Source organism: Symphalangus syndactylus, chromosome 23 (genome assembly GCF_028878055.3).
Source record: "Symphalangus syndactylus isolate Jambi chromosome 23, NHGRI_mSymSyn1-v2.1_pri, whole genome shotgun sequence".
Taxonomy (NCBI): Eukaryota; Metazoa; Chordata; class Mammalia; order Primates; family Hylobatidae; genus Symphalangus; species Symphalangus syndactylus.
Window position 1 is genome coordinate 50,139,384 of NC_072445.2, and position 16,017 is coordinate 50,155,400.

The window sequence follows — 16,017 nt, forward strand, 5'->3', positions numbered from 1 at the left end:
GCCTGAGGATGTATTATCTATAGTGAGACACTATATTGCTTCATCTGGCTCAAGTGAACCTTTCATACAAGGTTGGATTTCACCACCCAAAAAGAGAGAACGAGGACTCCACCAATGTTACAAGAACAGCTAGACCATGCCAGCTTGCTTCATAAATTCTTATTGGAGACTGTGGACTAGGACTTGCTTTTATTATAACCTGACAGCTGAGTTGTCAGGTTATAATGAAATAATGAGTTTGAAATATCCATTCAAATATTTGTAGGTAGCCTACGTATCCAGGACTGGAATAGAAACTGATAAATTCTGTACATTACAGACATAAAGTGTAAAAATCTGAGTTAGTTTTCCCAAAGCCAGAGTGTTACAGGGGAAAAAAAATACTTTTTAAAATGATAATAAATTCAAGAATATAATCTCAAAGAAAATTATATTCCCCTTAAAGGTTCTGAGTTACCACCATATGTCTGACTGATGGCAAAGAACAAGAAAGACAAGATAAATTTTAAAAGATAAAGTATCAGTAAAATATCACAGAGTCAGACAGTATTTTCTAAGATGTGTTTGGCCTGAGGGAGGATTTCAAACCTTCAAGCTAAGGATAATCTGATAGGAGTATCTTAAAATGATATAATTTATATAAGAACTGTTAAGCAGCATCTAACTCTTGGCTTTGGAAGACAAAAATTGCCAAGGAGCTGTCAAAAAGGATGACTTTCACAGGGTCAGAGAAGGTAAAATAAAGCACAGATGTCCTTCATGCCACAATTTCCAATTTTTTACTTTTGTCCCCTACACTAGCTCCTACCCGTCTCCACACTCTATTCCCATTGCTAGAAAAAAATAAGGGAGTCAACGCCGGGCGCGGTGGCTCACCTGTAATTCCAGCACACTGGGAGGCCGAGGCAGGCAGATCACAAGGTCAGGAGATCGAGACCATCCTGGTTAATACGGTGAAACCCCGTCTCCACTAAAAATACAAAAAATTAGCCGGGCGTGGTGGTGGGCGCCTAAAGTCCCAGCTACTCAGGAGGCTGAGGCAGGAGAATCGCTTGAACCCGGGAGGCAGAGCTTGCAGTGAGCTGAGATCACGCCACTGCACTCTGGCCTGGGCAACAGTGCGAGACTCCATCTCAAAAAAAAAAAGACAAGAAAAAATAAGGGAGTCACACAAATGGGAGATCTGACAAAAACTGAGCTTTTCAACTTTAGCTTATTTCTTCCATTCATGCACATGTTGACTTCCTATGATACTGACTATAACATTTGGTTGACTTTTTAAAACATTCTACATAAATATCCACACACACTGTATCCTGCTGTGCCCATCCAAAATTTATACAATCTGAAATTTTCAACTTCTTCCTCGGCTAAAGCAACTGATGTACTTTTATGTTTTGTTTTGTTTTATTTTATTTATTTAGAGATGAAATCTCACTCTGTCGCCCAGGCTGGAGTGCAGTGGTGTGATCTCAGCTCACTGCAACCTCCACTCCCTGGGTTCAAGCAATTCTCCTGCCTCAGCCTCCCGAGTAGCTGGGATTACAGGCACGCACCACCACGTCCAGCTAATTTTTGTATTTTTAGTAGAGACAGGGTTTCACCATGTTGGCCAGGCTGGTTTCAAACTACTGACCTCAGGTGATCCACCTGCCTTGACCTCCCGAAGTGCTGGGATTACAGGCATGATCCACCGCACCTAGCCATACTTTTATATTTTAAGTTAGAAATATAACAAGGCATAACAACTTTGCAAAGTCTAATGGTTCTAACAGTAACTTCAGTAATTTACTAATACATATAATAAAAGTTGCTACAAATGTGACCCTTTTCCTAAATGAAAAATGAAAAATTTATGGAAAGTCAGATCAACATATTTAATTTGGAAGCAATAAAATTTTGAAAAGTGTTAGGATTTTACTGAGAAGGCTCATTTTCTATTGAAAAATAATTATGAGTATAATCATTTTAAAACATTTAAAAGTAAGTGAAAAAAAAAGCAACGAGCTCCACCAGCATGAAAAAAATGAAATCTGGCTGGGCACAGTGGCTCACACCTGTAATCCCAGCACTTTGGGAGGCCAAGATGGGTGGATCACAAGGTCAGGAGTTCAAGACCAGCCTGGCCAACATAGTGAAACCCCGTCTCTATTAAAAATACAAAAATTAGCCAGGTGTGGTGGTGTGTGCCTGTAGTCCCAGCTACTCAGGAGGCTGAGGCAGAAAAATCAATTGAACCCAGGAGGCAGAGGTTGCAGTGAGCCGAGATCGTGCCACTGTACTCCAGCCTGGGCAACACAGCAAGACTCCATCTCAAAAAAAAAAAAAAAAAAAAAAAAAAGAAAGAAATCCAAGCTAATATGTTGTAGAATGATAGTGTGGACAAATACGTATGGGAATGCTTTCATGTGAGAGCAAGTGATAAGGCTGCAACCGATTCAGGAAGATGATTAGCAGTCTGAGAAAATTAGAAACCCATTTCTCATTCTGGGACAATATGGATTAAATTTTCTTAATATCAAAAGCATTATTTGCTAATGTACCAAGATCAACACTCTACTCTAATGTGAGGGATACAAGAGGATGAGAGTGATGCCAAATCCAGTGAGCTTTCAATCTTTTAAAGTGCAGGCCCATTTGAAGAAAACATTAAGTCTACATGAGGGAAAATTAAATAATATACATAAAAAATTTTACCTAAAGGCTATTGAAAATGGTTACCTAAAGCAAATTTTTAAAATTTAAAATTGTAAACATTAAAAAAATTTTAAATATTTTTAAAATTAATTTTTAATTAATGTACAGCAACAAAAACTCATAACTTATAAAACATTTACCCAACAAATATTTATTAAGTGCAGTCAGCCCTCTGTATCCATGTGTGTGCCACATCTACAGATTGAACCAATCATGGATTAAAAATATTTGGGGCCAGGTGCAGTGGCTCATGCCTGTAATCCCAGCACTTTGAGAGGCCGAGGTGCGTGGATCGCAAGGTCAGGAGTTCGAGACCAGCCTAGCCAATATGGTGAAACCCCATCTCTACCAAAAATACAAAAAATTAGCCAGGCATGGTGGCAGGTGCCTGTAGTCCCAGCTACTTGGGAGGCTGAGGCAGAAGAATTGCTTGAACCCAGGAGGCGGAGGTTGCAGTGAGCCGAGATCACGCCACTGCACTCCAGCCTGGGTGACAGAGTGAGACTCTGTCTCAAAAAAAAAAAAAAAAAGAAAATATTTGGAAGAAAAAAAGAAAACACTTAAAAATAATGCAATAATTAAAAGAAGCCAAATTTTTAAAATACAGTATAACAACTATTTAGGTAGCATTTCTATTGTATTAGGTATTATTAGTAATCTAGAGATGATTTAAAGTATATGGGAAAAAGTCAGTGGGTTATATGCAAATACTACACATTTTTTTTTTTTTTTTTTTGAGACGGAGTCTAGCTCTGTCTCCAGGCTGGAGTTTAGTGGCACGATCTCGGCTCACCGCAACCTCCGTCTCCCAGGTTCAAGCGATTCCCCTGACTCAGCTTCCCGAGTAGCTGGGATTACAGGCACGTGCTGCCATGCCCAGCTAATTTTTGTATTTTTAGTAGAGTCGGGGTTTCACCTTGTTGGCCAGGATGGTCTCGATCTCCTGCCCTCATGATCCATCCACCTTGGCCTCCCAAAGGGCTGGGATTACAAGTGTGAGCCACCACGCCCAGCCAATACTATACCATTTTATATGAGGTACTTGAGTATGCATAGATTTTGTATCTGAGGAGGTCCTGGAACTAATCCCCTGCAGATACCGAGGGACAACTGTACTCACTTTGTACTAAACACTGAACTCAAAGATAATAATGTAATGACAACTGAAACACATTCAGCCCCCAAGGAGCTTACATTGTACTGGAAGATACAAATGACACAGTGTGTAAAGTGCCATAATCAGGATACATAGGGAATGTTGTGGACACAAATTAGAGGGAGGGATAGATTTAGCCTGGTTGTGGAGGGAGAAAGAAGCAGCCATCCCAAGAAAGGAGCACATAGCTGAGTGCAGGAGGCTCACCCATGAGGTGAACGGGGAAGGACAGACATGCCAGGAAAACCCTTCAGCCTACGGGGAGGCCTGCAGTCAAGACAGAGAAGAATCTGGAGTTTTGAGAATTTCAAGTTGTTCAGGAAGACTGAATGCTGGGGTGTGAAGTAGGGAGTGACAAAATGAAGAAGAACATAGGGACTAGAAAAATAAACAGTTAAAAACAGACACTCAGTAGGCCAAATACATACCTGGAAAGTTACCATGCAGAGACCTAATGGATCCTAATCTAACAGAGTTTGACAGACCCTGAAATACTAATGTTTTAAAGGAATGTGTCTAGCCAAAAGCCCCACATAAACGCACACACAAAACTGGCATTTTTCAGCCGGGTGCAGCGGCTCATGCCTGTAATCCCAACATTTTGGAAGGCCAAGGCAAGTGGATTGCCTGAGTTTAGGAGTTTGAGACTAGCGTGGGCAACACGGTGAAACTCTGTCTCTACTAAAGTGGAAAAAATTATCCGGGCATGGCAGTGTGCACCTGCAATCCCAGTTACTCGGGAGGCTGAGACTGGAGAATCACTTGAACCAGGTGGAGGTTGCAGTGAGCCGAGATCACGCCATTGCACTCCAGCCTAGGCAACAGACGGAGACTCCACCTCAAAAAATAAATAAATAAATAAATAAATAAATAAATAAATAAATAAATAAAAATAAAATCTGCATTTTTCAGGAGAAAGTATGATCAGCCAGCAAACTCCAAATATTATTGTCGAATTTGCAAGGCAATCAGTACCATGATGATAATTTAGCACAGTCCCACTAAACTGTCAAATTTTATAACTTAATCATTCATTCATTCAATAAATAAATATGCATTAAATCCCTACTGTGTATAATTTTCTACTCACTGGGGATAGAGTGGTAAATAACACAATCAAAAAGGCCCTGCCCCCATGGAGCGTAAACGCCAGTGAGGACAGATAATTAAAATACAAATAAATGACCATTTATATATTTCAATGCCAATTAAAATTACAGAGGCAAACAAGACAACTGAAAAAAAGAGAAGGAATGTTAGAAAGTTTGTAATTTTAAATAGGATAATCAAGAGTTGCGGGAAAGTTATAATGTTTGAATGAAGGAGAAAGAAGAACTGACGAAGGGGAAAGCAAACAGCCTTGTGTTTATAATTCGGCTCAGGCTAGACAGACAGACAGAATATGTGAGGTACTCCAGTCAAGTGACAACTATATACTTCTCACTGTTAAATTCTGCTTTAATTCCTAGTTTCTGAGCTTGATGAGTTTGGGTTTCTGAATCTTCAACGCTGAAGGCCAGATGCTGGTCCACAACAAATTCACCAAGTCACGGAATGCTATGCCATGGCGCTTTTTGGGAAAAACCAAATGACTTTGGTCAACCTTCTCTAGTCTTTGACAGCAGTGTGGAGGTTAAACCAGAAAGTGGTGAGAATACAGAAAAGAGGGCTAGTGACAACACAACCGCCACTGTTCTGGAGGAAGTAAAGCCACTGGATTCGGAGAAACAGGCAGATGGTGGACAAGGAAGCTGTTCACCGGTTCTCAATGAGAAGGAGCATGAAGAAAGAACAGAATGGAAGGAAACAATTTCAAATAAAAGGGAAGGAGGATGAAGTAGAAAGGGGCAGAACAGCTTAAATCTGTGGGGAATGAGATGTATGGGTAATTAGGTGCTCCCCGTCAATTAAGAAACAGAAGCCCTTCAACTCATCAAATTTTCAGAAAATGTTTCTTTTTCTGATGGACTCATAATTTAAAGAATGCAAAAATTCAATAAATGCATATGAAACAAAGTATAAATGAGTATACCAGGAGTTATAATCAAGGACTTTAAATCAAGGTGTGGAAATTAAAAGAGTACTTAATATTCTGTCATGATGCTTCTTTTAAGTTTAAAGCTCAGAAGAATAACATTTTAAAATATGCATCTCAAATAGTGAATAATCAAAGCGTGGTTAGTATCTTGGCAACATTTACTATACCTTTACTGAAAAAAAAAAAACAGTCAAATATGACAAGTGCCTTAATCATTCCACAAAATAAAGTGCTACTTTTTTTCAAAGATTTTTAAAAAGGGCATAGCTGGGAAATGAAATCCATGCTTATTACCAAAAATGGGAATAATACTAAAGTTATAAAACCCTGCTGCAAATATAAGTGTAGTTTACATACAGGAAACATTTCAGAAGAAACTGTATTCAAGCACATTTTGTAATTTTTCTTTCCCAAGAAAATGTTCAGCTACTTTTCTATGTCACATGTCCAGGAAAAAAAAAACTGAATTCATGAAATATACTGAATATTTTATGAGCAAGTTTGAGAGATGCTTACCCGGTATTGATGGAAATGATTTCTATCAGTGGATTCTTCCTAATCTTCGGCAAATCCAATCGTGCTCCCCCAAGCCGCCTTCCATTATCCTTTTTCTGACCCAGCAGTCTCACAGAGTGACCTTCAAATCAAGCACATAAATATACATTAGCAAGAGTCACACACTTCACTGTAACTTAATGCTTTCAACAAATATGTTCATTTAACTTCTTTTTGGGAGCAGGGGAAACAACATAGAGGAGTGAAGTGTGATCATTTAAACTTAAGAAATACTGTCAAAAAGAAAAACAGCAGCCACGTGCAGTGGCTCATACCTGTAATCCCAGCACTTTGGGAGGCCGAGGTGGGTGGCTCACCTGAGGTCAGGAGTTTGAGACCAGCCTGATCAACATGGTGAAACTCCATCTCTACTAAAAATACAAAAATAAGCCAGGTATGTTGGCAGGCGCCTGTAATCCCAGCTACTCAGGAGGCTGAGGTGGGAGAATAGCTTGAGCCCAGAAGATGGAGTTTGCAGTGAGCCCAGATGGCACCACTGCATTCCACCCTTGGTGACACAGTGAGATTCCATCTCAAAAAAAAAAAAAACAAAAAAAAAACCAAACGAGAAAAACAGCTGTATTCAGGGCCTACTTGCTTTGCTTATATTTGCACAGATGAGAAACAGAATACCCTCAAAATATCATTTCTACAGGTATAAATACTCTCTAGCATATGCCAAATATGCATGTGCAGCAGGAAGGGTTTGCTTGGGCACTGGGCCTGCCTGCCATTACACTGCAGAAAAAATGAGTAACAAAAAAAAAAAGCAAAACCAAGTATCTGCTCAAAGCAAACAACAAATCAAAGAAGTAAATAATCGAAAAGCTGAGATAAAATTGTACTTTAGGGCTGGATTTTTTTAAACAAACATTTTAAACTTATTTTTACACAATGTCACAAAAGGAAATCAGATCACTACTAACAGCCATTAAAACGTTTGTAATTTTTAAATTTTGATATAATTTCACACTTGTAGAAAAAGTGGAAGAATACAATACAAAAAATCGCATACCCTTCAATTATTATTTTACCATATTTACTTTGTCATTTTTTTCCTTCTATACAGACATATTGTATTTTGGTTTTTTTTGTTTGTTTGTTTTAGTTTAGTTTTGTTTTTTTAAGAGACGGGGTCTCGCTATATTGCCTAGGCTGATTTCAAACTCCTGGGCTCAAGCAGTCCTCCTGTCTCAGCCTCCCAAAGTGCTGGGATTACAGGCATGAGCCACCGCACCTGGCCTAGACCTATTGTTTTTATAATTTTACTGAGGTATATCCTATAGCCTATAAAATTCACACACTATGAGAGTAAGAGTCAATGATTTTAAATACATTTATAAAGTTTTGGCCAGGCATGGTGGCTCACACCTGTAATCCCAGCACTTTGGGAGGCCAAGGCAGGCAGACCAGCCCAGCCAACATGGTGAAACCTCATCTCTACTAAAAATACAAAAATTAGCTGGGTGTGGTGGTGCGCACCTGTAATCCCAACTACTTAAGAGAGTGAGACAAGAGAATCACTTGAACCTGGGCAGCAGAGGTTGCAGTGAGCCAAGATCACGCCACTGCACTATAGCCTGGGTGACACAGCGAGACTCCACCTCAAAGAAAAAAAGTTTTATAATCATCGCAATAACTCAGTTTTAGAACACATGATGTCAATGTTCTAAAATTGAATGGAACAACTGAATGGAACATCACCCCAAAATAAGAATTTTGGGGGGTGATGTAAATGTTCTAAAATTGAGCTTATCAGAGTCTATCTCTATTCCCATACCAAATATAGGGAATTTTGTTAATCCATTGACCAGCTGATTGACATTTGAATTGCTTCCAATTAACAGCTACCATAAAAATGCTTCTGTGAACATTCACATACAAGTTTTTGTATGGACATATGTTCTATTTCCCTTGGATATATTCCTAGGAGTAGAACTGGTGGATCATGTGGTAAATTTACATTTAACATTTTAAGAAACAACTGCTTACGAAAGCAGTCATACCATTTTATATTCCCATCAGCAATGTATGAGGTTTCGAGTTTCTTCATATCCTTGCCAATACTTAGTACTACAACTTCGTTTGATAACAGCTATTCTAATGGGTGTGTAGTGGTATATGATTGTGGTTTGAATATGCATTTCCATAGTGAGGAATGATGTTGAGTACCTTTTCATGTGATTATCAGCCAAATGTATTTCTTACTCAGTAGAATGTTATGATGATTAATTTTATATGTCAACTTGACCGTGCCAGAGGGTACCCAGATATTTTGATATTATTCTGAATGTCTCTGTGAGGGTGTTTCTAGATGAGGTAACATTTGAATTGGTAGACTGGGTGAAGCAAATTGCCTTCCCAGTATGGATGAGCCTCATTAAAGTCTCAATTTTAAAAAAAAGGCTAAGAGTGAGCTCCTCCTGACTGACTGTACGAGCTAGAACATAGGTCCATTTCGGCCTTCAGATTCACACTGAAATATTGGCTCTTCTTGGGTCTCAAGTGTGCCAGCCTGTGTACTGTAACTTAACACCATTGGCTCTCCTGTTTCTTAGGGCCTTTGAACTCAGACTGGAACTACATACACATCAGCTCTCTGAGGTTTCCAGCTTCCTGAACGCAGATCTTGGGACTTCTCAGCCTCCACAGTTGCATGTGCCAATTCCCTACACTACGTCTCTTTCCATACATACACTCATTGGTCCCAACTAATATAAATGTCTACTCCAGTATTTTCCCAGTATTTTAATTAGAGTATTTGTCTTACTGAGTTGTAAGAATTATTTACATATTATGGTAATAAGACCTTTATCAGATATATGATTTATAAATATTTTCTCTCAGTCTGTGGCTTATATTTTCACTTTCACGATGGTGTGTCTTGAAAAGTAAATGTTTTTTCAATTTAATGAAGTTCAATTTATCCAGTTTTTTCTTTTATGGCTCATGCTTTTGGTGTCACATCTAAGAACTCTTTAGCTATATTAAGGGCACAGAGATTTCTTGTGTGTTTTCTTCTACATGTTTTATTGTTTCTGTTCTTATATTTATGTCTAGAATTCACTTTGCTTATTTTTATGTACAGTGAAGGCCTAAGATCTGTTTTTATATGAATATTCAACTGTCCTGATGCTATTTATTTTCCTTCTTCCTCTTTTGTGCTATTGTCACACATATTAACATATATAGTTATATACAGTAGCACCACTTATCTGTAGTTTTGCTTTCCACAGATTCAGTTACCCACAATACAGTATAATAAGATATTTTGCGACAGGAAGAGAGAGACATCCCACATTCACATAACTTTCATTACAGTATATTGTAATAATTATTCTATTTTCTCACTAATGTTGTCAATCTCTTACTGTGCCTAGTTTATGAATGAAATCTTATCATAGGTATGGATGTATGTATAGGAAAAAACACGGTACATACAGGGTTTGGTACTCTCCATAGTTTCAGGCATCTACTGGGGATCTTGGAATGTATCTCTCATGGTTAAGGGGAGACTCATGTAAAGCTAAAAATATGGTGCTATAATTATTGTTTTTTACGTAATTGTACGTTTTTTTCTGTTTTGTTTTCTATGAGACAGGGTCTCACTCTGTCGCCCAGGCCAGAGTGCAGTGGCACAATCATGGCTCACTGCAGCCTCGACTTCCTGGGCTCAAGCAATCCTTCCATTCCATCTCAGCCTCCTGAGGAGCTGAGACTATAGGTATGTGCCACCAGGTCCAGTTACTTTTTAAATTTTTTTTATAGAGATGAGGTCTTGCCATGTTGCCCAAGCTGGTCTCAAACTCCTGGGATTAGGTGATACTCCCACCTTGGCCTCCCAAAGTACTAGAATTAAAAGTATGAGTCACTGCACCTGGCCTATGTTCTTTTTTAATAATGAAAATGTGAAAAATATGTTTACTCATATAAATACCATTTCTAGCATCTTTCACTGCTCCTTGGAATCCAAGTTATCATTCAGTGCCTCTTCTTTTCTGCCTGACAAACTTTCAGTATTTCTCACAAAGCCCATTCCAGTTTCTGCTGCATGTGCAGAAGAAACAACTTCTGGTTAACTCAAGGTATGTGGAGAGTTTCACAAGCCTCATAGCGCTAGCTCAGCTACCAGAATACCCTGCTAAAACCCTGGTTAGTCCGTCCGTCCATTGCTTGCACCAAACAGGTCAGTAACTTCAGTCCAGTAGAGCCACAGACCTTCCCTACGGCTTGCCATCAAAATCTCCACTGTACCTGACAGTTCTCCAAATCCACTGAGCTGTCTCGGGAGCAGCAAAGAAGCTGCTGGCTTTCATGGCCTGTTTTGCCCTAGTTGCAACCTTGCCCACCGAGTAGAGGAGGGAAAATGGAGCAGCCCCAGCATAAATACCACAGACTTACACTGTTTTTATCCAAAGCTCAGTTTTTTCATGAATAAACACTTCTCAGTTTGTTGAATGCTTTTAGTTGATTTCCAGAGTACTGACATGATTTGCCTTTGACTGCTGGTGCAGCTTTAGCCTTGCTTTTGAGAAGAAGGTTTGTTGACCTCCTCATGCCATCATGACAGAAGCATATTAAATGCAACTTTTAAAAAGCAATCATTAAAATAACTTCAAATACATAATTAGTACAGCTCTAAGATTCTAAGTAGTTATATACATGTTTCATCGCCTGTCATTTCAGAAAGCTTTATTGCTTAAATATCTCTGGTACAACTTTTCACAACCAAAAGTAATAAAACCATCAGTCATAGCCTCTTTGCACTACACACTTTAATAAGAAACATTTAGTACTTTATTCGCTCTGAAAATTTATGCTCTGATATAGACACATGCTAAAGTCAAGCAAGCATTTGGCATGTTGGATTCCACAGATTTTCAAGATAAGTTAAGCTCTCTAATCAAAAGCCCAGTTAATGAAGAGGTGGGCAAGACTGGCATGCTAACATAATAGTTCTCCAAGAGATGCCAAGAGTTCAATAATGACTATGCAAAGGCATGCTATTTTCATACTTGCATGAGACAAATTTCATTATATCCTGCTGAGACTCCAGTAATATGCAGCCTGCACTAATAACATTTGATAAATTATTCATCTTCACTATCTACATGCAAATAAAAGGAAGTATCTCTGCCTGATGATATAATGAGTTATTTTCCAATCCAATGATTCATTAAAGAGCAGCAGACCTAACAATAGTCTGGTTTTTTTTTTTAATTGAAAACTACTGCACACTAAAGACAAAGTAGGAAATAACGTAACAGTCACTTGTTATATCTGGCCAAAGATGAAAGGAGGGAATTTCAACAATAAAACAATTATTTGTTTAAAAATGGAGTAGCAGAACAAAACTTTTATTTGTTATATACCCTTTCATTTAGAAATCCTCTTTCAAACAGAACTGCTGTTTCAAATTAATTCCTTAAATCCATAAACCATACAGTAAATATAAATACTATTTACTATCTATTTTATGTGCAGTTATCAATACTGCTGCCATCTAAAACAAACTAAAACTTACCAGAATAAAGAATAAAACTGAAAGAGATGTCTTACAGGAAGCAAGTCTTTGGAAAGAAAAGGAAAGAGAACAAGGACTCAGGACCAGAGAAACATGCTGAAGGAGCTGAGATGTGAAAGGTAAAAGGCAAATTTTTGGAGCAAATTTGTCCTGAAAATGAACACGCTATACTTATGAAAGGACCATGAGGCAAAGACCATAATTACACATTCACACATTCCTTCTTTATTTGATCCTTTCTCATTAGCCACTGAGGCTGAGCACTGTGATGGAAAAAGAATGGCTGCTCACTGAGCACTGGTTTATTTTGTGACTACTGTGAATCAGCCTTTTGGCTTGAGTGAAGGGAAAGAGAAAAGAAAGAAAGTAAAACAGTATAGAAAAGAAAAAGGGAGTGAGTTTTTATATCATTTCAATCCCATGTAATAAGAAATTAAAGGAGAAAATATTAATAGGAACAGATGGGGAGATGACGCTCATTGTGACAAGATCAACCGATAACGACACGAGGCCACTGAGGAGATGGTGATAAATATGTAAAGTGACTAAAAGAGATATGCAACTTTAATAAAAAGATGAGAAAGGAAGACAGGCATATATTTAGAATGAGACATACTCAAAAATGTTATATTTCTGAGATCTTTTATCTTTTCCATTTTTAATGTAAATTCACATTTCACCTCCTCTACATAATGGTCAAATATGTCTCAGTAGGTTTATTAACCCTCATTAATAAACATCTCTCTGAGTTGTTACATACAAGTGTCAGATACAATTCAACCCTGTTAAAACCAAATTCGATTTTAAGCCTTGAAGTTTTCAGCAGTTATTTATAAATCAGCTACAAAACCTGATTCCATGCTGGTTTTTAGATTTGATCTAATCCATTAAAGAATGTTACTAAACCATTTTACCAACTAAAATTATTATACATTGTAAAAATTTGAACCAAAAAGCTAGCTTTTGATACAATTCACTGTTATGTGCACATTTCTGAACTCATAATACTGAAATGCTTACGAGAAGAGAAACCAAGGCACTGTATATTATTTGTACAGTAATTGCTACACTAGGTGAATCAATGTTCAATGCTGTATATCAATCTTCAATAACAAAAATGTTTTCTAAATCTCATGGTGCTACCTGCACTGGATGGTGTTAGAACTGAGGGAAAACATCCCACTCACGTATACTAGAAAGCCCGGCCTGTCAGCGTATCAGGAAGCCAATCATAAAGGTCATTCACAAATAGAAAAGAACCAACTCCCTGAACATAAAGACATATATTAACTGAGTGACAGAAACATAACTAGCTACAAAATATATCTATTAACTAAATTATGCTCCTACACACAAACCAATATTCTCTGTTTGGTTCTCATGTTCTAAAGTGGGTCGCACATACGAGCTTCAGAGTATCATTCATATTACAGAAATACCAATGATCTGGCAACTTGGACTCCTATTGTTTATTTTTTCCCTTTATTTTTTTCTAAAGGCTATATAAACAGCCCGACTTTTCTTCAATACTTCATTCACTCCATCTAATTTTAAAGGCCATTCACTGTTTTCTTAATATGTGACCACCCACCTCCACTACCACCAGAGAGGACTCATGCCAAGGCTTGTTGGTTTTATTTTTTATCTCCTGATGACTGGTCTCACCTTGCACAAATTTGGTTTTATTAAGCACACACTGAAAAGACTTGTCTGAACTGGGTCAGCCTGCTGGAAATATTCCTAACGAGGCAATCCAACAGGATGACGGGGGCAGAGGGCAGAAGGCTGGCAGAAAATTCAAGCAAAAAAGTTTTTTAAAAAATGAATAAATGGGCCAGGTACGGCAGCTCACACCTGTAATCCCAGCACTTTGGGAGGCCGAGGCGGGCAGATCATGAGGTCAGAAGATCGAGACCATCCTGGCTAAGACGGTGAAACCCCATCTCTACTAAAAATACAAAAAATTAGCTGGGCGTGGTGGCGGGCACCTGTAGTCCCAGCTACTTGGGAGGTGGAGGCAGGAGAATGGCATGAACCCAGAAGGCAGAGCTTGCAGTGAGCCGAGATCGCACCACTGCACTCCAGCCTGGGCAACAGAGCAAGACTCCATCTCAAAAAAAAAAAATAATAATAATAAATAAATAAATAAATAAATAAATAAATAAATGTGCTGTACATATCAATTCTCACTTAAATTTGATTACATCAATTTGAATTTTATTTAAGAATATTATACAAAAGTGCCCAATTTAATCTGTTTTTCTACAAACTTCATAGTTACCACTGAAAGTGTCCTTAATAGGCTTTTTAACTACTCAATTACAAAGAACAACAAAAGTGTAGTCAAAGTTTGTCTCTACAACATTCAATATCATTCCTCATATACAGGTACTTCTTAGAAGAAAAAAAGGTAGGTATTCACACTAAAGTGTGACACTCCTTTGAAATATTTCATCTTAAAAGAAGAAAAGAATATAAAACACGGAAACTGGGTTAAATGGAAGAAGCAGCTTTGTCACAAGTCTAGATTGGAAAACTTTACACAAAATGGTAGAATTAACTAAAAAACACAGAATCTTTATAACTCAAGCTCTAATTGTTTGTTACTGAGGTTAAATAATTCCCTTTTTCAGCAAGTATGAAGAGTTTGTTAATGACAGCAATGACACCTAGAAAAAGATATTAAAATGAGAAAAGAATAAGAAGAGACTGTCCAAAAAGACAGAACTCAAAGTATAAATCGAAGTATAAGTAAAGAGAGCCCACTAAGGTACTAATGTTACCAAGGTGCATTTCCAGAGTTTAACAAAGCATGAAGATTCCAACACCTTACCTGGTGGACTGGGGAGGAGGCTAAGGTAAGATCACAGTACACAGTTTAAATCCCTAGAAATCTGAGAATTGTTTAGTATCAAAACTCCTGTTGTACAAAAAATTACCTACTCTATAATCTTAATAATGTAAAATTTATGTACGGACAAGAATTATGGACGAGAACATGGAAAAATGAAAACATTTATTGGAATGGAATGTTCTTAGGCAATTTTCTTCTTCCATTTGGACATTATCAATGGTATAACTAATAATTAAGTTACATTAAACAAAGGAGACGTATAACAAAGTAATCTGCATAAGCAAAACGTCCTTTTACTCTAATGGAGATACCTTCTGGGGCAAATTACAATAAGTATTTAATTTTATGTTTTAATTACTACATCTTTTGCAAGCAAATACGTCTTTTATGACAGTGGGAATAGACTTATGTGGTGCCAATTTATTTTTTTAGAATCCAAATCAAATGTGCATCAAAACAGTTAAAAGTCAAAGCAGTCCCATGTCAATAACTCAACGTTAGTATTGACCCTTAGTAGAACTCTTCAGATCATTAGCTGTCTTGCTACAAAAGACTCTCCTGAATTCTAAATTTATTAAATGGCTCCAAGCCTTTGATATTTACAGCAATAAAGCTATGATAGCTTCTGTTTCTGTATGTAAAGCAACCACAGCAACAATACAGAACATAATGATTTCTCATGCTCAAACCTGTATTCCCAAAGATACTGTAGCAGGTGATGAAAGCAAAGCAGACCTTACAAAAGACGGCACTCAAGCTACTGGAAAATGAGAACAATAAAATGTACAAGACATAAGGAATTTGTAAGCCACAGTTAACTTTTAAAATTGAAGCTCAGAGTCCCACTGAATTAGGCCATTTTATGCATCGCTACAAAGGAATACCTGAGGCTGCATAATTTATAAAGAAAAGACGTTTAATTGGCTCATGGTTCTGCTGGCTGTACCGGAAGCATGGTAACAGTATCTGCTCAGCTTCTAGTGAGGCCTCAGGAAGCCTCCAATCATGGCAGAAGGCAAAGGGGGTGCCCACCTGTCACACAGGGAGAGTAGGAACAAGAAAAGATGCGAAGGGGAGAGATAACACACACTTTTAAACAACCAACTCACGTGAGAATTCCCTATGGGCCAGTACAGCACCAAGCCATTCACGAAGGAACCGCCCCCATGACCCAAATACCTCCCACCAGGCCC

General features: G+C 38.0%; 1 protein-coding gene across 8 annotated transcripts in view; it reads right to left on the bottom strand.

Annotated features, from left to right (window-relative positions):
• The window catches only part of CDKAL1 (CDK5 regulatory subunit associated protein 1 like 1), a 759,164-nt gene that overhangs the window by 511,770 nt on the left and 231,377 nt on the right, over window positions 1–16,017 (bottom strand). For all 8 annotated transcript variants that reach the window (XM_063632136.1, XM_063632135.1, XM_063632137.1 and 5 more), the window contains one exon: window positions 6,408–6,528. In XM_063632136.1, the coding sequence (XP_063488206.1) occupies window positions 6,408–6,528 (121 nt within the window). The remainder of the gene's footprint in view (window positions 1–6,407; window positions 6,529–16,017) is intronic.